Source organism: Ostrinia furnacalis, unplaced genomic scaffold (assembly GCF_004193835.3).
Source record: "Ostrinia furnacalis isolate ACB-3 unplaced genomic scaffold, ASM419383v2 OfSCF3526, whole genome shotgun sequence".
Taxonomy (NCBI): Eukaryota; Metazoa; Arthropoda; class Insecta; order Lepidoptera; family Crambidae; genus Ostrinia; species Ostrinia furnacalis.
Genome location: NW_021133765.1, coordinates 768,703 through 793,070, shown reverse-complemented (window position 1 = coordinate 793,070; position 24,368 = coordinate 768,703). Strand labels below are relative to the sequence as shown.

Sequence of the window (24,368 nt, the reverse complement as noted above, 5' to 3'; positions counted from 1 at the left end):
TCAAAATAAAATCGAAATTAAGCACTCGTAGTGACCTATTTTAGGATCTCCTTATTTGTTTTGTACCTTAATCAGTGTTACCACTGACACCTGTTTTTTTAAATAAGATAGAGTGATTCAAGAGGAAGATATTTAAGTATTATTATACTATTACATTACGTTGTACCTACCTATGCGAAGCAGGGGTGGGTCGCTAATCAGAAATAAAATAAGAAAAGGTAAACAGCCCGTTGTATTTATCAAAAGTCGAAACTAAAAAGGAAAACTTCCTAGCCTGTTGTTACGATACAACGAATAAAACAATTGTTAAAGTGTTGTTCTAATAAGTATTCACATTTTATTCGCTTTCCAAAACCAAAACAATCAGATAACTTCAACGCTAAACTACAGCAATGAAAAAAATACATACAAGAACTATTAGATAGTTTTCTTATAAATCTAGTAATTTGAGCACTTGTAATTGTCCAAAAGATGAGAAGTAACATTATTAGAAAGAGCATTTTCACTAGATCAGAAAAATAGCAACAGGAAGTTTAGATCAGATCAAGCAAAGCAAGACCGAAATTGATTACATTATTAGTCTTTGGAATCTAATGTTAAGAAAATTATTAAACGAGTTATTCCAAGAGTCACGTTTTTTGCATACCCTAAGCATCTTTTGTAAGCTTTGATGTACTATGAAAAACAATTATGTATATCAGAGAGCTTGAGACAAATAATGGCAGCAAGAAAAGACAACAAAGTACCTGGAATATTAGAGCTTTCAAAAATCGGAAGTTAACCTTTCATTGATATAAATTAATTTTAAAATAGTCAATGTTTCTAAAGCAAAAGATGGATTTGGAAACAATTGAACGAGCAATATAATGGCATCTTTCAATACCAATAGAATTGCAATGTTCTAAATAAAAATTTTAAAAAAATCTAAATTTTGTGATTTTTCCATATATTTTTTAATTATTTCTAATAGTGTTTTTTCGAATAAAACTTTTTAATTCATAAAATTTATTTTTTATTTAAAAAACACATTTAAATTAATTCTATTTTCATTGTTCTGTTTAATAATAGGCAGATTTTAGAAAATTGCCATACAATAAAAAATAATTAAATTAAAACGACGGTAGAGGGCTAAAAAATACATTTTAAAAATAAAATAAAAATATCCTTGTTATTGTCTTGCTCTCATGCAACTTTTAGCAGGTATTCAAGTTCGTTTACGTAACATTTTTTTTTTACCATACAATGACGCTCCACCCTACTGTTGACTCTCTCTTCCGAGGCGATTCTGCTGTCTCCCGCTGTCTCCCGATATGATCCTGCTGGAGTAGACCTCCTCGCCATATTTCCCAAGGTGATCTTGCTGGAGAAGACCTCCTCGACCTATCTCCAAAAGCGATTCTGCTCCGCTGGGTCAACCACCAGCTGCAGAGCGCGGGCGTCACGCGTCGCTGCACCAACTTCCAGCAGGATGTGGCTGACTCTGAGATCTACTCGCACCTGCTCAAGCAGATCGCTCCTGAAGATGCCGGCGTCACTCTGGACGCGCTCAGGGTGAGTCTTGGACTTCTGGAGTAGACCTGCTGGCTCTCTCTTCCGAGGCGATCCTGCTGGAGTAGACCTCGCCCTATCTCTAGTACGTGGTTGACTCCGAGATCTACTCGCACCTGCTCAAGCAGATCGCTCCTGAAGACGCCGGCGTCACTCTGGACGCGCTCAGGGTGAGTCTTGGACTTCTGGAGTAGACCTCCCCCTATCTCTAGAACGTGGCTGACTCCGAGATCTATTCGTACCTGCTCAAGCAGATCGCTCCTGAAGATGCGGGCGTCACTCTGGACGCGCTCAGGGTGAGTCTAACTTGGACTTCTGGAGTAGACTTGTTGACTCTCTTTCCCGAGGCGATCCTGCTGGAGTAGACTTCCTTGCACTCTTTCCTGAAGCTATCCTGCTAGAGTAGACCTCCTCGCTTTATCTCCAGAAGCGATCCTGCTACACTGGATCAACCGATCCTGCTACAGTAGATCAACCACCAGCTGCAGAGCGCGGGCGTCACGCGTCGCTGCACCAACTTCCAGCAGGATGTCGCCGACTCCGAGATCTACTCATACCTGCTCAAGCAGATAGCTCCTGAAGATGCGGGCGTCACTCTGGACGCGCTCAGGGTGAGTCTAACTTGGACTTCTAGAGTAGACCTGTTGATTCTCTCTCCCGAGGCGATTCTGCTGTCTCCCGATATGATCCTGCTGGAGTAGACCTCCTCGCCATGTTTCCCAAGGTGATCCTGCTGGAGTAGACCTCCTCGCCCTATCTCCCGAAGCGATCCTGCTCCGCTGGGTCAACCACCAGCTGCAGAGCGCGGGCGTCACGCGTCGCTGCACCAACTTCCAGCAGGACGTCGCTGACTCCGAGATCTATTCTTACCTGCTCAAGCAGATCGCTCCTGAAGATTCTGGTGTCACTCTGGACGCGCTCAGGGTGAGTCTTGGACTTCTGGAGTAGACCTCCTTGCTCAAGCTCCCGAGACGATCCTGCTGGAGTAGACCTCCTCACTCTTCTTTAGGACGTAGCCGACTCCGAGATCTACTCGCACCTGCTCAAGCAAATCGCTCCTGAAGATGCTGGTGTCACTCTGGACGCGCTCAGAGTGAGTACACTTGGACTCCTGGAGTAGACCTCGCTCTAGCTTCCGAGGCGATCCTGCTGGAGTAGACCTCCTCGGCCTATCTTTAGGACGTGGTTGACTCCGAGATCTACTCGTACCTGCTCAAGCAGATCGCTCCTGAAGATGCTGGCGTCACTCTGGACGCGCTTAGGGTGATTCGCCAAATTTCAAGCGTCTAACTTAAGCGGTTTAGATTTTTCATACAAAAGGATTTTCCCGCTAATGTCCGTTCCCGTGGGAATTCCTAAGTATCCTATAACCTGCCCAGGAGTATGAAGAATAATTGTACCAAGTTTCGTTAAAATCCGTCGAGTAGTTTTTGTTTCTATAAGGAACATACAGACAGACAGACAGACAGACAGACAGACAGACAAAATTTTTACTGATTGCATTTTTGGCATCAGTATCGATCACTAATCACCCCCTGATAGTTATTTTGAAAATACATTTCATGTACAGAATTGACCTCTCTACAGATTTATTATAAGTACCTATAGATAACGATTTTATGGCTTATTTCGTTAAGTTTTTAAATCGATTACAACAGCCCATTCATTCGGAGTTAAATAAATTAGGAAAATTACCTATTTGTGGTCAATATTTAATATTAGTGTATTATTTCCGTATCGGCCCAATACATGACACTGCTTATCTGTTGATGACTGTACTACAAGAATAGCAAACGCGGTTATTTTTATAAGACCGTCTTTCATAAATTATCTAATTAATGTCAACATTGATTGATTGCTGAAATACGGAAAGATGATACATTTATTGGTAATAAAATCTTTAATTGCATAAACAGGCGTAGTTTGGCGCCGGTTATCATTTCCATTATTCTTTGTTCGAGATAAGTTAAAAAATAACGATGTTGTTTGGAGATACGCGCGGGGGCATCGTTCTGCGCGAATGATGCATTCTCGTCGGAAGGTCGTTGTGCGCCAGTTATGTAACCTTTGTGTGCGTTATGGTTGTAGGTGTTGTCTAGCACGCAACTGCAATTACGTCCTTTATTTACTTACTGATAGAGCGGAAGTTCAAATTGACATAAATACACCTGCTGTTGCCTGATCTGATACGATATCTGTGTTATTATGTTTTTGTAGGTATTTTGGATCGCGATCGAATTTATGGCCATTACTTAATAGCTTACGTTTTGTCTAAACCGGTCAAAGCTGCCACACCTACCTATGATTGATCGTCAATTTTATTGTTGAAGTCGATCGATGATTTGGTACTTAACACTTTATACGTTTTTTTGTACTCAAAACTTCTATGATTCCGCGTATACTCGTAGATATACGCTCATCGCACTATTTATTCGAATATTATTCTTGATACCAAGCAATATTTTTGCACAATCATGTACCTACTAAAAGCCCACGCCCACGAATCCTTCTATGGCTATTTACGGCTTGTAAACTGTAAATACACAATTGCACGATACGTATTCAAACCGTTCAATGCCTCAGCTACATTTCACGGAGTCTTTTCTCGTATCCATGATGGCACATCAAGCTTCATGCACTATAGTATCTTATGTAGTAGTGCTAAGGGTGATTTTGCGACAAATATGTGAAACCTGATGTGCTCTTGCTACATTGTTGGCTCATAATAAGCCGTCGTTTGTGTTCACACAATCCCTGGCCTTAAATTACACGGATTTACACCCAACTATCGTACTTTATTTAAAGCTCTTTAGCGTTGTCTTGCAGTATTGATGGCAGTTTGAAAGCCTCTGCGACTTCTAAAGAAAAGCTCAGACTTAAGATAACTGAAATGCAAGACCCATAGGTGTTATTATTATGTAAATTCAGCTGCATACGCTATAGTGGATAGAATTCAACAAACACTTGCGTGAAATCTTTAATAAAATATTGCGCAAGATTTTCTCGCAAATTGTATCTTATCATCATCAATTTCGCACCTCTAATAATGATTACTAAAATTAGAAGTGGAATGGAAGAATCATTTGAATTTTTCTATCATAACGCAACGTCCTTGCGGCAATCCCGAGTTAGTAACATGAGTCAGTCGATAGCGAAGCGCTAGGCAACAGTTGCCAAATAAAATTAGCACTTATTTTCAAAATAATATAGCATAACAATGTAACGGCACTCGTGGGGCTTAAAATATCTTCGCATTTTGTGGGGAAATGATTTATCCGTCTGGTGAAACCGTAAGACATTGTTGTCGTTGTAAACATTTTTTGAACACTGTCGAGTGTTGTGCAAGTGATAAAACTTACGATAAACGTATTTTATTTTCATAATCTTACAATCAGCTAATGCTGAAATCTTTACAACTTACGCATAATGAAGTGTGCTTTTATCACACAATACAGCTATTATGAAATGTATTGGTAATACAATATAATTTGGATGGAGCCATTCAACTGTAATTTATCATTTCGATAGACGATCGAAGTGAATATCGTGAAGCCCATACAGTAGGCGCCTGGAGCGAAGTGGACGACAGACTAATGATGCTGTTGCAATGTTACAATAACCTATTTGCGAAGCCAGTCGAACTTAGGCGCACAGCTCAGTATGAAGCTATGGGAAGCCAGCAGCAGTTCTATAGTGACAAGATTGAAGCAAATTGTTTGAATCTGGAAGATGGTATGAAAGCTAGAACTACAAATAACCAATTCTACCTAATATCAAAAAATATGATAAGCTGAAGTTTGTGTTTTGAAGCTTTATTATGCCTACGTCGCCATAGAACCGTCGTGGGATGTGGCCCTTAGCTACTGCGTACTATAAACGTTACGTTGCGTAAAACTATCAACGTAAATACGGCTAGGAATAATTTGCTGTTGTGAGACGATGGATATCGAACACGCAGTGAAATGGGAACTCTGGTTCACTTGATATTCATATTTACACTGAATTTCAACGAAGCATGTTGCTGATCGTGGACTCGTGATACAGTGTATGCAAATTGTAATTAGTTTAACAATATCAATTGCATGTAATCATACTTTCAGGAAGGTCAAACAAGCGAAATATTATTATCTAGTCAACCTAATTTATGAGAGCTTAAATTACAGCGCGGTATTTGCAATGATAAACAAACCCAATTATAATTTTGAACTAACAACAAACCTTTATAAAGTTCACCTACTTCGCGTTTAGCTTTTACAGCTCTTACGACACAAACCGTAAAGTTCCTATTTGATTGACTGTTGTAATTTATATTGTAGTGTTAATAAATCACATAAAATTTACAGTCCGATGTAAAGCATGAAATCTATCTGAATTTATCAATGCCTATTAGTATTTTATAGTTTCAGAATACTGGGCATCGATGCCGCGCCGGCCGATAATGCATCGCTCGATCGCTCCTCCGCCATAAATCTTGCTTATGGTCTAAATAATTTTCTCTTATCTAATCGAACAATAAATTATTTATAGCATAGTAAAACATTCAGTAGATATTATCTATTGCGGATTTATGAAAACCGTCTCTATTTCGGTTTAGTATCTACGCACAGATTTGTGATTACATATCAAGAGAAAAATGGTGCAATCTTCTTAAAATAACAATTTACATATAAAAGTTTATCTAAACATTTCTTCGCTCAAGTCATAACAAACTGATGCATTTCTGTTAACAATAATAGTAACTGGTTATTTTTTTAACAGAAAAATAGATATCAAAGATAAATATGCATGGCATGTATTATAAAAACCTACAGACGATAGAAAGAAAAGTATATCAATATAATTTGACTGTTTTATTTTCATTCTGTGCACGTGAAACGATTGTGGGCAATTTGAGAACTCGTCATAAATAATACCGAAGTCATTAAAAATGACACATTGTTTCAGCAACTCTAAACTCTTTGAATTTGATATTATTAATAGTTGTGATTTTGCTCAGAACAGAGAACCACTTTGAGAGGTACACATTGCTAATCTTGAAAGTATCTACCTAATTTTTAAAAGAAAATGATGTCATGCAATGGGATATATCATGATAAAGTTTATACAATTTTATTTATTTATTTGGATTTCTAATTTCCGGCGATCTGGGAAGCACCGTTTAAGAGGAAATTGTCTTTAAGAGGAAGGTTACATTTAAGGGTCATTCCACAAAAATATGTCAACTCTTAGTCCGCGCCACATTTCACATGAAATATTTGTTAATATTTAATTCCAAAATTGTTAAATAACAGCTCGCAATGTGCTTTATTCATCACCCATTTATATTTTTTGAAACTATTTTTAAAACATCTTAAATTCCTTTTGAATGACCCAAAACGTCATTCCCTAGGCATGTCCGTACTCCAAAAGTTTGTGTTTTGGGACCCACATTTATAAAAACATCAACTTTATCTTTTGTTTTAATTAACGAATAATCTACTTAAATGTATATTACACCAAATTCTATTAATATTTTGCGGTTTCAATAAACAATAATTTGATTTTCTTTAGTTGAAAAAGAGTCTACAGTTTTTAGCGTCATTCCCTCGCCACGAACCGATTTTATAATTTTGCGCTTTAATATGTATTTAGAGTGAATGACATTTAGTTGAGTTTAAAGTACGATACGAAGTTATCCTCAGACCATACTGGCTTTGCGGTAGCCGTTTTTTGAATTAGTGCAAACGTGCCAGTTGTTGCGGAAACATGTGTTAATCCAGTCACTTCGTCAGTCCCTAGTTGAGTAGCTTTATTGATTATAATAGGAAATTGTATATAATTTAATAGTATTTACGTGTGGTTTTTTGGCTATTTTCGGCACATCGTATTAAGCATCTTATAATATAAAGTTAATCTGCATTTGTGTTAAGTTTTACTCCAAATCGTCAGTCCCTAGAGCGTCAGGCCCTAGCTTTAAACGGCACTTGGGACTAAATTACTAGTTAGGGAATGATGTTTTTTATATAGTGATAATAACAAAACAACTACATTATGTGTATTAACTTATCTATAAATGTTAAGGTTATAAGTTTTATACTTTACTAGCTGACCCGGCGAACTTCGTACCGCCTTAGCGTAGAGATTTTCTTAATATTTTTTTCCGTAAGAACCATCCTTGGACTTCCACAAACATTAAAAAAAAAGAATTATCGAAATCGGTTTAGCCGTTCACACGTGATGCCGTGACAACGCGAAACGGGTTTCATTTTTATATACATATATAGATTAGAAGTCATATAGGAGTAATGTAGTATGAAAAAATTGAAAATTGTAATTTCTCCTAAAATAAAGCATAAAGTGACTGGCCCTTTTAGACATAACATAATTAATTAATAAACAATAATTTACACTAATAAAGTATTCAAAAGCATCTTAAAAAAGTTACGGACAAAATGACGTCGAAAATATACAGATTTTTATGGAATGACCCTTAAGTAGGTAGGTAACTTTTAAGAGAAGCTGTAGATCCTAACTACACAGGAGTTGCAGTGGTGGGACCGAGAAATGGTAATAGTCCCGTGAAAAACCGCAAAGAAGAAGCCATGGTACTCACTTGTGTCCCAGCTCGTGCGTGATGGTGTGCGCCAGCATGATGCCGTTGTCCTCGTTGACGGAGCAGCTGCGGTCCGGCTTGCACATGCCCGCCACGTGCGCCACGCCCAACGTACTGTTTACAAACAAACAACTTAGTGTGCTGATAATAACCGATAGAGTATTGAGTAAATGGGGGAAAATATGCTTAAGACTTTAGTAGATGATAAGCTTGAGCAGAAAATGGAAGGAAATTAGGTCTAAATAGAAAAGAAGACGGAGCTGTGTACTTAACTATAAGTATAGAGATTATGACGTAGTTTGTAAAATGTAAGAATAATAGGTAGTCAATGTAAATATGTTTCTTATTTATGTTCTCCTATCAATAACATATTACAATAAGTTAACTCCACATACTCGTATTTAAATGTTAAATGAAAACAATAATGCAGAAAGAGAGCACATAAGTATTTTCAGGTTATCGATTTCAAAGCTAAAGAAAGATCAGTAGTACTCAAAATTATATTTACAAACTACCGAAAATCAAGTCGAAATTACGCGTATTAAACTAAAAACAAACAAATTAATTCTATAATCGGTTCTAACCAAACTGTAATTTCAAGTTAAACGTTTATTAAATTAATTAGTGGTTATGTTTAGTGAGACGTGTGATGTTTAGCCGCTTATTAGCGTGAGTATGTCGCAAATCGTAGCTGCAGTAATTTGCCCGCGCGTGCGCGTACGCAGAATTACCAAATAATTAAACCTAGCTAAAGAGCAGGTCATAGGACAAATTGAGATTTGCAAAAACATTCTTTTTTGTTAACAATCGGATAAGTTACAGCATGTCATGTCTACAAAAAATTTGTTACTGCTTTGTCGGATAATCTCACAAACAGTTTCTATTCAAGTGGTTATCAATAGGTATCTAAAGTCCCAGATAAAAAAACTTTGAGTTTATGCTAATTAGCTCTGGATCCTAATGAATCACATAAGTATGCGTAGTTGATTAACATCGTCGAGGCGGAATTGCAGCCGCTACTAAAAGCTTTAGTAAAGCTCACGCGCGTAGCAATGTTTTTCAACACACTTTCGGGGAAAAATATGTCATTTTCATTACTTAATTGAATGGAAAACTACATAGATGGATAGTACATACATATCTATTGATAAGTGCGAATGTTGCTAGTGTTAAGGAAAAAGTGCAAGACATTGTGTTCATTCATTATGATAAGGAAAACGGCTACAATTCTGTTGGTGTACGCTGAAGGTATGTCATGAATGGCGCGTAATATCAGATAATCGCGGTTCGTGTCGCAAATATCAGCAATGCACTAATTGCAGGCCACGCATAGCGCGTCGTGATTACGCAGCGGTAGCGTTGCGACGAATAACTGAACATACTCAAAGAATAAATTAAAATAGGATCGTAATAAAACATATAATTTTGCAAAAAATACAGGAATTTTCATAGTGAGGAGCTGGGGACTCAAGTGAGGAGTATATAAGTCGTTTTTGCAAGCAAATCATTACTTGGAGAATGGGTAAGTTAGTTAAGATTTCAAATTAGTAAAACCACAAGGATGCTGACATTTATACGAGTAGCTAAAAGCAGAGTCACAGTTTAAGGGACAGACCAAATCTAAACTAAATCAATGTAGACAATCCCCGATTCCATAATTTGAATGAAAGCAATTCACTTCTGTGAAATATCTGTCGGCTAGTCTGTGCCGGCGCGTACGGGAATAGGCGGCTAATAATACCGCCGCCGCTGACTCAGAGCCACGCGGAAGCCGATGAAAAGCACTGCGTGCAATAAATTCAATATACTCTACTCATACACAAAACAGCAGAGCGTTTAAGCTTTTTATTTATGGACCAGTGAAAAGGGCTCCCGGTTGCAGTACGAACCTACATACGGCGTACTTTACGACACGTCTAAATATTGTGTTGGTGTTTTTCATTGTTCAGACTGTACTGGGCTAAAGGGCACAAGACCGTAAGAAGTGGCACAGTAAAAATGAGGTCTACCCGTTTATACTCGTAAATGCAGCTGCTGTAAAACGGTTTTGAAGATTCAATATGTACTTCCATAGGTATCATATGATTGCATCGGTGATTGCGTATATTTTTGGTTCAGATTAATTTATATGTCTGTTAGTAATTTAAAGTATTTTAAATTAAATATCAAGTTTTTCACTACGAATGCAAAATAAATAAAAATAAAGTTACCAACGCGTTGATGTCTTTTGTACTAAATATTTAGATAAACATATTTTTATAGTAAAATATAGGTTTATATATTTACTTTATATGTAAACTTTTTATGCAAAAGGTCTACAGTAGCTATAACAGTTAAATATGACTGTATTTGTAATCGTAAATAACAGACAATACCAAATAAAGCTCGAAGAAATAAATACAGCAACACCATATTAATCATGATTATACGGCATGTTTGTTGTATTTATAAAGATATAAAAGACACACCTTGTATGTACAAAAAATATGTTGCGAAGCGTCAAACTAGGCAATTAATATTATTGACGTGTGTAGGTATTGGACGGGCTTGGTCAATGCCCAAACCCGCATATATTTAGAGGTCATTTTCCAGATATAGTCAGCACATAATAAGGTTTTAATTTGTAACGCTCAATCGCCGTGTGATTGTGTTTTAATGACATTACTCGATTGACATTTTCTTTTTACGGGGCGAGTAAATCACGGCGGCAAAGGGCCGACCACCGCGGCCCGACACGGGTGTTAGTTCCAGAGAGTTGCAAAATTTGATTCTACATGTTTGATTTACCGCCTGACACATAAATTCATCCTGTGCATAAAGATTTCGAATCAAAACCAGTGATTTCTCGCGTTGAAAACGGAGAAAGTATGCGTGTGAATAAACGTCAACATATTAAACAGTTTACGGACCGTTTATGGGAAATAATTGTCGGTAATGGGGTCAACCACATGCGCAGCGCTTCAGGGTTATGGGAAATAATTTTAAAACGGTTATATACACCATTGAAAAATTACATGAATCAAATATTTTCTCGTATAATGATTGTAAAATTAGGTCATAATTACATAACGAAGTTTTTGGTAAGTTCATTTTTAATTTATTTTACCTTTGAAATTGAATAGCTATGCATAAAGTTTCAAAGTGCGATTATTAATGTTTCGAAAATTGTTTATTAAGTGGAAATAGTAAATCAAATGTCTCGAGTTGCAAGGCGGTACCCGTAAACGTATTGTGTAGTGCTCAAATGCAATTACTCAGTTGCAATAACTATTTCAACTATAGCATAAATTGTATGCGTAATTTAGTAATTCTATTAAATTGTACGGAACACTCGCTTTAACGAGTTTCAAGTTATCCGTACTTGTGCTTAATTTTGTAAGATGCACCGAGTGCCTGGAGCGCCGAGCCTTTGCAGCAAAAAATAGCGCGAAGGCGCAATGGCAATTTTATTGAGCAATTATGTCTTGCTAAATAAATATTTGCAGTCTTTTTTATTTCGCTGACATTCATATATTCAGAAGGGAATCTCGTTGTTTTATTGTGTTATTTGTAAAGACTTTTATAAAGCAATACAAAATGGTCATTCAAGTTTAAAAATATCCAGTTGGATGTCTACTGCGACTAACATTCATGTTTTTACGTCTATGATACCGTCTTAAGCCATACGGTTATAAACGTGTGATGTGATGGATATTTTAATTATACTGAATACCTACATTATTTTGCATTTGCATAATATCAGGAAACACGCCTTCTAATAAGCTACAGAAAAAATGTTATCGTATATTTAAACATTGCCAGTTTGAAGTGTCAACGAACTTGAGTATCCTTTAACCATTTTGCTGCCGCTCCACACCACCTGTCCGTAATGACAGCAAATAGCAGCTTCCTGAGCAATTCGTCTGTGCTAATAACTGGGTTATTATTAGCTGGGACTGCAGCGGAAGAGGCGGAGGTACGCAGCGAGACGGCGTGGCGGCTGACCGCAGAGACCGTGTTAAGTGGTAGACTTACGAACGCCGGATGAATGGAAATGAATCATTTCGAGTAAAAGTAACCTCAATATCGGCCGAATTATGATTTTCTCCCGACTCGATTCGAACAGCGATCATTTTAACGTAAAAAATCAATAAAATTGCTTTGGTAATGGAATTTATGTACAGATTAAGTTTCATTTTTGAATGATCAAACGAACTTACCAAGTGAAGTTCGATCTAAATTATCCTGTGTTGGGTCTAATTCTCGTCACTACACTGCACAACTTAAAATAATTACGTTTTTTGTCGGTAAAAACGTCCTGGTGACGTCACTTAAGCATTTTTCTTATACTGCGTGCGGTCGTTGCGCGTGCGCACAAAGGAATGGGACCGCTCGGACACCGAGCCCACAGCGTGGTAGGGGTGGGGTTGCCCGCTCTTTTGTTTTTTACTACTACTACGCTGAATATTGTGTGCGGATTGGGTTGTCGTACAGGGGTACTACATGGTAAAATAAATCTCGGAGGCGAAAGCAGGATAATACCGTATTGAATGAAAAACTGTTGGATACTTCAGAGATGAGCCGATCGTGCGTATAAAATTTATTGTCATTCGCTTAACCCCAACGTATCGCATATCGTATTTTCGACAAAGCGGTGCATTTGTGCAAACATGCAGGTTACTCGAGACAGCCTGGCGACTGCTTCGGTAACCTATTTACTTATATTTTACATAATATTTTGGAGGTGACACTCGCAATTTAATATGGTTGTCAGGCATTTAGTTGCACTAAATATGTACGAGTATAACAATCTTCAGGATCGGATGTATGAATTTCTCTCAACGTTTCTTTTCATCGCTCCCATTCATATGACAGACGATATTGTAATTAAATTTTCAGTGCATGACCGCGCCTTAACTGTCTTCATTATTTTTAACGAGCGCCCTTTGTCCAAAGACCGCTACCGAGAAGCAGTCAAAGCAGTCTTTAGATTGCGCGGCGATTAATCAAGCGAGATTAGGTGATAGCTTATCACTGATCTGCCCTCTTTATGAAATGAGGACACCATCTGTCGGACTTTCTTCGGATGTCTGGACCCTTTTTAATTTTTTAATTAGCGGTTATGATGATCTTACGACTGCTATCGGCCATGTTTCATATTGTAATATTGGCAAGAAGTGTTTGGTTATCGTTTGGAGTAATCTTTTTTATTGCATCAGCTTGGTGTTTATGCCAAAGCTTTAAATAAATCTTAAATTGAATGCAATTACCTAAGTGCACGACAGATGATATTCAATATTTTTGCACTCTACACTGATAAGTTCAATTTTAATTAACCTATTGTTTAGTATGAAGGTAAAAACCATTAAACATTTATCTGTTGTGGTCAACAATTTATTACTGCTATTGCAAAATCTCTAGAGCATGTTTTATTAAATTCTGGCTTCGCTATTCGCGTCAGTGTCGCAACTGCAAATGCGCCGTGTTTACATATTGATGATTGCAATTTTTTACGAGTGCCGATGCATAATGCATGTGCAAGCCCGCGGCGACACCGTTACCGCACATTGTCTTTGATTGCCGCCTTCTGAGAACATTCGACTACTCGTTTGTACCGTTTACCGAACCGTGCTTCCTCGTTGCATTCATTACGCACAGGTTTTTGGTCATACGTGCTCCGTATTGGAATCGATTTGCTGAATAACTTGCATTCTGTGGCTAGAGAGTGCCGACCCGCGTCCGCAATAGGGTATTTAAAACGAAATTTGAATAATGACCTACGACAATAGATACCTACTTACTACTTACCTAGAAAATCAGTAATGTTGCCTATATGCTACGAGTATTTCAGTTACCTATGTCTTATTTATATTCACATACAAAGTGCATTTTCTAAACGAAAAAAGGTCTACAGACATTCAATTGTGATTTTTTGAAACAAAATATGCATCCAAAGTACAGTATGCGTTGTAAATACTCCTACTCGCATAACAAAGCGCGTCATTATTAATGTTGAACGAGTATTAAAGCTGAGAAAAAACATTAACAAGAGTGTAAGAGTAAATTGCATCAACATAAATTAGGCACGGCCGGTTAGCGAGCTGACAGTCGAAGGCTAGCCGGTGGGTCAATATCCGAAGGCACCCGGCCTATGCCGATTTATAATTCCGACCAGGCCAATCTGGATCCAATTTGCTTTTGCATGTTAATAAATTCTACATGAAGTTTAAAACTGATTTTACTCTAGAAACAACGTAGAGTATCTACGTTGGTCGATATAGGAAAGGTCAGGGCACAGGCTCGTAAATGAATAAATAATTATCACGTAACACTCTTTACACAGTTAAAACAATGTTTGCCAGTTCGCAGACCAAAGTAGGTGTACCTAGTGACATTATTTAAACAATGCATAAAACATGAACGCTTGTTACTAATTTATACAATATATGCAAATCTGAATTCGAGCAAGAAAACACGTGCAGTGTTGATGAGTAGACTGGAGTGCTGTCGGCACCGCTGAAAAATATTTGATTCTAAACAAATACTCAACACGATGATCGCGTTATGTAAGACCTGTGTCTGCTTCATCTCAGTTCAGTATCCAGGTTTGCGGGCTATCCTACGACTCACCTAATGCTCGTGTAAAAATAACACACGCCCACCTATTTAATGAAAGATTTAAATAAATCGCACTGGAAAAAGCCACTTGAAAAACTTTTTCTTAGAAAATGCTCGTAGACTATGACTAACTACTATGTACTCGTGTGAGAATTTTATTTAAATGAAGCGTTACTCAACGTTGAAAGTTTGGAAAGTCGTGTTTTTCGCATAAAATCTCATATTATTGGTAATTACAATTAGCACATTATTTTTCTACTACTTTATATAATAAAACTAGAAAATCTCATGCATTATTTTGCAAATAAGTTCTTACAATGGGTACCATTGTTGTATAGTATGTCGCATCTCACGCTGTGCGCGAGAGCTTGCTGACAAAAAATGAATTAAAATTAAAATGAAAATTATGTGGTAGAGGTGTCGGAGTATATTGACTTTAATCATTCAAATTGCTAGGAATACGCCATACTCATCGCACATACAAGTGTTGTGCAAGGTACAAAAGTAAGCCTGGCCAAAAAACTTGCGTCCGTAATTACTTACGTATCGCTATATGGTTGTAGGCTTTTGTTAAAATAATGAGTGTCCAATTTATATACACCTCAGTATCCTTGGCCTTAATGTCGGCGTGTTTGATGTGACCGCATCGCCGTTAGCGATTCGCAAACATTCGTAAAAAAGCGATAATGTAAACGGCAATTTGTCCAGAGGCCAGGCGCGAGCGCGGCGGTGTATTACCCATACTAAACTCCTTACTTGAATGATCAAACGAACTTACCAAGTGAAGTTCGATCTAAATTATCCTGTTTTCGCCGAAGAGATTTATTTTACCATGTAGTACCCCTGTACGACAACCCAATCCGCACACAATATTCAGCGTAGTAGTATTAAAAAACAAAAGAGCGGGCAACCCCACCCCTACCACGCTGTGGGCTCGGTGTCCGAGCGGTCTCATTATATTTAGAGAAGAGATGACATTGACGTTTACCTCCAGGGANGTGCACTTTCTCGCGCGTGAAGCACTGAGAATACACAAAACGAAGTATCGCCATAATCATGGATGTACCCAGGGGAGGTGGAAAGAGAAGCCCCTCCCCCTAGAAAGATAAAACTACAATATATCTTATGTTTTGTCCATCAGGGTCTAAGCGCGAAGATCCTGCCTAAATCTTAACCCCTCCCCTCATCCCTGGCCCAGAGGCTGCTACATCAGAATCATCATAATTTCAGCCATAGGACGTCCACTAATAAAACAGGTCTCCTCCAATAATTTCCATACTGACCGGTTGGCCTGCATCCAGCCTACCTGCTACCTTTATAAGGTCATCGGTCCACCTTGTGGATGGACGTCCCTCGCTGCGCTTTCCAATGTGTGGCCACCACTCCAGAACCTTGCTGCTCCATCGCCCGTCTGTTCTGCATACTATGTGCCCTGCAGATTGTCACTTCTTTCACATTTATACAGGGTGTCCCGTAATGTAACGTCAAGCCGGAACTGGGTGTTGAGGCAAGTTATGCTGGTTATCAGAAAAATATAAAAAAAAATCTATGTGGCATATTTTCAAAATAATAGGCATTTACAAAAAATAAAAAAATTCTACTCCCGGTGACGGTCTTTTTACTCGTGTTGCCACAAATCTTCACTTTTTCCAAATTTTTTTTTTGGTATGTAACCCTGAATAATGCTTCTCTAAATTGTTATCAAAATTACAAAACCAGCTGCTCCAACTTGGATGAAAAAAATACATTATTCCCAAAAAAAATTTCAAAATAAAAATTTTGCCTAGTTTAAACTGACTGTACTGAAAAAAAAATGTACTACGCGAGTGTGGCAAGTGACGTCATAATTTGGCGTATTTAGTAAGGATTCCAAAATGGTATAACACTTGGTAAATTTTTGCTGTAATTGTCGACAATTTTTGTTTTTTTAAATAAATAAATTTTCCAGACTGGCAAAAAAGGAAAGTGAGAAAAACTGAAAAACTTAATTTCAATTTTTATTTACGGTCAAAGTGATAAATGTGAAAATTATGAATAATCGCCGGTTATTATGAATAATTACCGCATGATTTGGTAAATGTGATTAATATGAGGTCATTTATGTGTGTATAAAACTAAATAGGCGGCATAGGGGTGGCTTATTATGCCAAATTATATTAATATATGATATCAAAACGTTCAAAAGTTTGGCTGTACAGGAGCATGTACACAAGATGTTGTTCTCTTTTATGAAATTTGTTAGTACTAAGGTTGAATTATTAAATAATCACTGTTAAATGTGACTAATTTATCACTTTTACCGCGACTGTCGGTAATTATTCATAATAACCGGTTATTATTAATATTTCAATTTATCACATTAACCGTAACAAGTACACTATCCTTAAAATATTACACAATTAGGAATTTTTGCTTTCCAGTCATTCCAGTGGCAACACTTCTAGAAATTTAGTTTTTTGCAAATTTAGTGTATTAATTAATGTGAAATAAATAAAATAATATTTACCGATGGAATGTAATGTTGTCCTTTTCAAGATTTGATGTTTCAGATCCCTTCTTACAATTAAAAACACTGCAATTCACCATTTTTATCGCAGCACGTTACTCTTCAATAGTGACATTTGGAATATGTCATTGGTGGCGCTGCAACTAGTTTTTATAAACTGAGTGAACCACTGGTCTACTTACATTGCTAGAGGGGATTGCCTGTCAGTTCCACTCCTGTTATTTCTGCTCTCTGTTCAAAATGGCTACTGGGTAACATCTCGCATTACCTCGGAGCAAAAGAATGGCTACTGGGTAACATCTCGCATTACCTCGGAGCAAAAAAATGGCTACTGGTTAACATCGCGCGTTAACTTGGAGCTAAAAATGGGTCAAAGTTACGCGTCGTGTCACAACGCTTATAATAAAAATGTACGAGCACTTGCACAAAATAGTTGTTACAACCAACCTTTTGTTGGGTCTAATTCTCGTCACTACACTGCACAACTTAAAATAATTACGTTTTTTGTCGGTAAAAACGTCCTGGTGACGTCACTTAAGCATTTTTCTTATACTGCGTGCGGTCGTTGCGCGTGCGCACAAAGGAATGAGACCGCTCGGACACCGAGCCCACAGCGTGGTAGGGGTGGGGTTGCCCGCTCTTTTGTTTTTTAATACTACTACGCTGAATATTGTGTGCGGATTGGGTTGTCGTACAGGGGTACTACATGGTAAAATAAATCTCGGAGGCGAAAGCAGGATAATAAACATTCCTTTGCAACTGATTTTCAGGTTAAATACACGCGTTTTTGCATGAGCCGATCATTGAAATACAAATAAAATAAAATAAATATATTCTGATTGCTTTTAAGGAATGTCGCTACTCGTTTTTTATTTCTAAAATGATACAACCCGACGTGTTGCCTTCAAGCTTGTTTAAAGTTTACGCAATCATTTAAGCACCTTGGATAATTTGCAAAGCACCGTAATTAATGATAATTCAAAGATCGGCGGCCAGCGAGAACACTTACGAATGTAGGCTGATAAAATTTAGAGCAACTGCGCACGTTAGACTATTTTTGTAAGATAAAAAGAAATTATTTTCAGTTGAAAAAAAATTGTATGTTAAATGTCCATGAAATGCAAGATTTCAAATTTTATTTCTACACAGGACAAAAAAACTACGTTGATGTTACTTAGGCATTTAATACTGCAGCAGACTGATGCACTACGGCAGATATGCGAGAGGTTTGGCTGGTGTGTTTTAACATTAAATGCAGAATGAGATTGTAAAAGTGTAAAATGCACGAGTATTTATTTTAATTTTTTGCTTATGCATCGTAAGTCAACTAGAATAATTAACTGTTATTTCCTGTTGACCTCTTATCTACGTAAGTATACTTTTAAATTGATTTATTTGCAGTACACCGCGTACGCGGAACGTCTGATAAAATTATCTACATATAGTCACAGATAACATAATATCGAAAGAAAAGTGCATCGTACAATTTGCATTTATCAATATCTACGTCAATGATCTCAATGCTGGCCAGTCGCTCGTGTGTGGCGAGCGTTTGCGTGGTCAGACACCTCGGTGCCGTCGAATGTTTAAATTGAATTTCTGAGTACAGTCGACAGCCCATTAGACTATACATTGTTGTTGAAATATAGAACCTATTACGAGTATCGAAGGTGTCATAGTATTTATTTAGTAAGTTAAAGCTTGACATGCTCTACTACGAACGCTCCGACAGCCTACAGTCTAAATACCACCGATTGTGCAACATTGTATGGATGGCCTGAGCCATGTCCGATTACAACTGATTACACTGTTATTTTAACGCACTCCAAATATTGTATTTAATCTCCACTTAGTTTTACTAGCCTATTTACTTAGCCCAGAGCGCCACAGGACAGTTTGTCTCCGTTTATCTCCGAGTGTTCTCATTTTGATTACGCTCCTTTTACTAGATCATTTTATTACTTTTATTACAAGTAGAACGGTTTTGGTTAACCAAATCTTTTAAGAAACAAAAATCATAGGTAGGTATATTGATACGAGTAGCTCTCAGTCATAGAATACGATTTTTACGAGATGCAAATTCTTGAGATATGGCAGTTAGCATAGGTTAGCATTTAGCATGCTCTATCTAACGTATTTAATTTAATTATCAGTTCTCTGGTTACTGGTGAACTCTTTAAAAGTCTTTTACAGTTTATTTTGACCATTACATCTTAAACATTTTACTGCTATGGAAAGAATTTATACATCCACCTATAAAATGACGTAAATGCAAAAATATTAGACTTCAACTGATTATGGACGCACCTGTTCCCAGGTGGCGGCGAGAGGATGCGAAAGTGTTCTATTTTGAAGCCGGTTACTCATCGCAAAACTGTTTACTTGCGAACAGACGCCTGCTCCTGCCATTGACCTTGTCTCAACGTAAGTTTGTTTAGAAAAAATATATAAATGCTAATACGTTTGAAGCAGTCTGGAGTCAGCACGGAGTACGACTGTAAATAATATCGCGCCTTTGCAGCGCGACCGTCACGCACCGACTTGATTCATTCATGGCACTCATTCACTTCAGACACGATAACCATGGGAAAACTCTTCACGCACTCTACTGGTATTACGTTGATAAGGCTGAAAACCGTGTCAATCAATTCACTACTTGTGATTGAGCGAATAATTCAAGTCGTGCAAATGACAAGTTCGATGATAAAATACGCTTAAAATACAATATTTTAATATATTTATGGATCAAGAGCAGACACCAGCACTTCAAAATTGAACGATCTTGAGTCTGTATTATATAATGAAAGTAATAAATTACATGGGATTTTTGCTATGACGGAACACAATATCAATGATTTATTAGGTTTGCTTTGAACGTCAATAAAAAGTAGTAACCTGACTGTAGTAAATAGACTCTAGTTTTAAAGAATATTATCGAGATTCTAGATTACAAATAAGAAAATGCCTCAAAAACAGTGTGAAGTGGTAATCCAGAGAAACAAAGACCAAGATGTTATTATGTAAACTATGATAAGAGCTTTATTTTTGCCAGGCACTAATGCTCTATTTACTCTGGGGTACTACAAGATACTTTTCTTGGGACACAGTAAGCAAATCATCCATACCTACAAGGGTTGCCGTGCTGACTGCAAATGTCCTGCCTGGTGATGAGAATGGCTACGTCGTGGTGATGAGGGTTGGCGTCATCATCCGGGTTCAGTTGCTGCTGCCACCGGCAGAATGACGTCAGCGTGGTGTCGGCGTCACTCGTCACTTCCAAGTCAGGAGCTGCTCCTAGGTCTTCCACGAAGATGATCTTTACAACCACCACTTTGATGTAGTTTCCTATTGATGGATCCATGTAGAGCGATGACACCTGGTTTAAAAACAGATGTATAGAAACCTATAGTTTTACTTAGAGAATATCAGAATAGATACTGGTTAGAAGGTAATTTACGAGTACGTACCATGTTCATAATGGTAAGGAGATAAGTCTCTATGTTGTCTTCGTCGTGAAAGTCAGTCATGGACTTATCTGCTACCAGCAACACTTCTACATGGCGAGGCTTGCTCACTGACCGTGTTGGCCGTCTCTGCCTTCTGGGGTTGCCGCGACGATAGTTGCTGTTGTAATGATTGTTCTAGAACAACAAAGACATGTGTTAAAATCGTCAACTGCCAGCAATTAGAACCTTGTGTGGTGATGATGACATGAAAACTTACCCTATTTTGTCCTTTATTTTTATGTTGCTCAAGCTCATGATGATCCATGTCTTTGGTCTTCCACTGGTAAGGCGGCTGCTTCGTGGCGCAATTCTTTGATCGCCTACGTCTGTTTCGTCTATTTTTTACTCGTCGCAATCTCATATCATTGTTGATTTTTTTTCGGTTCCCGTTCTTTAATGCTGAGTTCTGTTCCACTGACTTGCTCTCTACTGAAATACTTTTAGACATTGCTTGCAATCGTCGTTGTTCCATTCGTAGCTTGGCTTGATGACTTCTGTACTCGGTAGGATTTCTTCTCATCGCTTCTAAGCGTCTTCGCCTTTCCTCCAAATACTCTCGCCGACGACGATCCATCGCTAGTCTATCCCTTCTTGCCGTGTCATAATACTTGTTTGGCTGATTTTGTGTGTATTTATTACTGCTAAATCTTTGAGTAGGTCTATCGGAATGTGTTCTCGTATCTACTTCTCTTTTGCCTCTATGAGTGCCTTGTTGCATCAGAGCAGATCTTTTATAAATGACATGAGGCCGTCCTTGCGAACTATCAGAAGATATTTGATTGGACGGTTCAATCCAATACTCCCCGTGTTCTGTTCGTAGGAGGCCTGCCTGTGAACAAAGATACATTGCGTGATTTATCGGAGAAACATCTGGATTGTTTTATCGAGTTTGTTGTGGTTACTTAAGCCCTTCTCTGACAAAACGCACAATATTTCATACTTAGCTTGCAGTTACATTTGTTGTCGGGTTTGTTCGTATTACGTGTAATTTATAGCGTGTACCTGTCAGCAAAGGGCCGTTTGTCTCGTTAGCGCTACATTTCCAAGACGCGAATTTCCCGCCATTTTGATAAACTTAATTGACGCATTGTCATCTATGTTTTCCAACGGAAATGAGTTAACATAAAATGCTGTTACATTTTATCTGATCTTATGAAGCTTAGATTGATATTCTATTTACTGAATTGAATCAATTTATGTGTTAATTTAGAGTCGATAAATTTTGAAAGTTTAAATTGATTGCTTCTTACTTCTTACATGCATTTGAACATTTTCTCTATGCAAAATTCATTCTACTGTAAAAGTATAACCTCGAGGTATGAAAAGGTTTGCAAAAATTGTTTTCAAAGTAACATTGAATGGCAAAACGTCCATTGAGTGGCAAACCGGTCTGGGCAGTTGTGGGTCAACAAATCTGCCGTCTGTTTGCTGGTAACTAGATAAATTGATTGATAACGAACCTGAGGCGGCTTTGCGCGAAATCTAATGGAAACTATTCCATCTGGGCAGATATCTTGATAAGCTTACCGCGCGCCTGATTGTACACAAGCATGATTTATGTACGATATTAAACTGCATTTCCCGATTATAAAATCGATTTCACTTTTGAGATAGCTCTTGCGAATTTAGTTCACATCCGCTTAATTGTTAACTTGAAGGTTTTATTGTACAAGTATTTGTTGCTTTATGGCACGCAGTCAAAGTAGGGGAGACTGGGTACGGTTGAAACAAAGGACGGTTGAAACAGAGCAAATATCTCGTAAACGGTTCCACGGGGAGTTAGGGGTCCTAGGGGAAAAAGAAGCGGACAACAGGTCCGAACACGAATTTAGTGCCTAAAACTTCCTAAGGCGTTGACGTTGTGTGCAAAACGCCATATTGTTTTTTACTGCCCAAAAGTAAGTATTTTTCTTCAGACATTAACGCTTATACCTACTACCTGTTCTTTTTATGTAAATGTATCGAGTGTGCGTTTGCGATTATAATGAAGCTTGTAGAATAAGGGCCAGTAACTATTTTTAATGTGTTATCATTAGTGTCGAAACTATAAAGTATATTTTACCAAAAGTGGGGTTGGGGACGGTTGAAACATTTTTTGTGGGTACGGTTGAAACAGGAAATTTATTAATGTTTATTTTTTGTAGATACCGAGAGTTTGGGTAAGGAAGATTTCCAGAGAGGAAATTGACTTAGTAAAGCATTAGAGGTGGTAAAAGCTAGAGATTCACTGCGGAAAGCGGCGGAAAAGTATGGTTTGAAAAAAAAAAAGATTTTCGTTTATTTTATTCAGAATTTTAATATTATTTTATCATCAATGTTTATTAGGTTTGGAAATATCATTTAGTTAATCATATTTCTGTTATTTTTTTAAATGTTTACTACTAATCAAAGGCTAATTAATGATTTAGAAATTTAATACTTAGACTGATTAATGTCGTCATGCAGTACTATAATTTTAATATTCGTATTATTAATGATAAATAAAACACGTTTTATTAGTACTTATTGTATTATTTGTATGTATTTCAACAGATCCCAATCGCTGTTTCAACCGCCCCTGGCATGGGGACGGTTGAAACAAAATTTCTTTTTTTTTAAATTGCGTATATTTCTATAAATAGTAACCCGGGAACTATAATGATACAGCCATATCATAGCTAAAACTTCAAATTTCAATTTCACGTATCGTAATCGTCACTTGGTTATTAAACAACAAAATTATAGACAATAAAAGCAAAATTGTTTCAACCGTACCCAGTCTCCCCTAAATATTCAAAGAAGTCAAGCCATAACTAATGGTGCTAATGTTGTTAGCGGCTATAACGTTTGCAATTTGTTTGTCTGGGCCAATATTAGCTAATATTATTGGTTTCATCAACAATAGCAGTAGTTTTATGTTATAAGGAATTAATGGCACCCAGATACAATGGCTAAGGTGAGCTTATCTCTAGAGTCATATATCTTTTCTTGGTCGTGGTGGCGATCTTTTTGTGGGAGTAAAATCAATCTTAAATCTAAGAAACTGAACAGGAATTGTGTTTTGGGTCAATCACATAAATATTAGTAATACCAATATGCGTGTAGTCGCAAGTCATATCGTTACAATGAAGGCGTGTGGCCAGCCAGTCTGCCGATGCCGCCGACCTTGCAGAGTGGAAGGCCCGCGAGAGTGTGAGAATATTTTAGCAGACGACTTTCTATTACCCAATACTTATTTTTGAATCGAATCGAATTCTTAACCAGCATGACGATGATGACGATGTATGCAATTGGATACGCTATGATTCGATAATGGTCGATATCGATAAAAAGAATGCTGGTTTACTATTAACGCAGTTCCTAACGATATTAAAATACCGTCGGAAGTTCCACGCCCGCATACCTAGTGATTGATAAGTCGACCGTATATTAAAAATAGAATTCATTAATTTGGAATGATAAAAACTAATAACCCCGACCAAGGTCACCGATTATAATAATTGGCACCAATGTGGGCGCATAGGACCAATTATACAAAACTTTCGATAGAATCTTAAAGCTAACATAGAGCATAAACTAATACATATAGAAGCGCCTACCATAGCAGGCATACAATGAAGGAAAACGTAAAAGAAATATT

At 37.5% G+C, this 24,368-nt stretch overlaps 1 protein-coding gene across 1 annotated transcript in view; it reads right to left on the bottom strand.

Moving 5' to 3' along the window:
• Positions 1-24,368, bottom strand: part of AdamTS-B (ADAM metallopeptidase with thrombospondin type 1 motif B) — an 82,304-nt gene that overhangs the window by 13,445 nt on the left and 44,491 nt on the right. Inside the window, exons 5-8 of the mRNA XM_028311643.1 lie at positions 20,967-21,578; positions 20,711-20,884; positions 20,369-20,619; positions 8,141-8,254 (exon numbers count right to left, since the gene is read on the bottom strand). Of these exons, the coding sequence (XP_028167444.1) occupies positions 8,141-8,254; positions 20,369-20,619; positions 20,711-20,884; positions 20,967-21,578 (1,151 nt within the window). The remainder of the gene's footprint in view (positions 1-8,140; positions 8,255-20,368; positions 20,620-20,710; positions 20,885-20,966; positions 21,579-24,368) is intronic.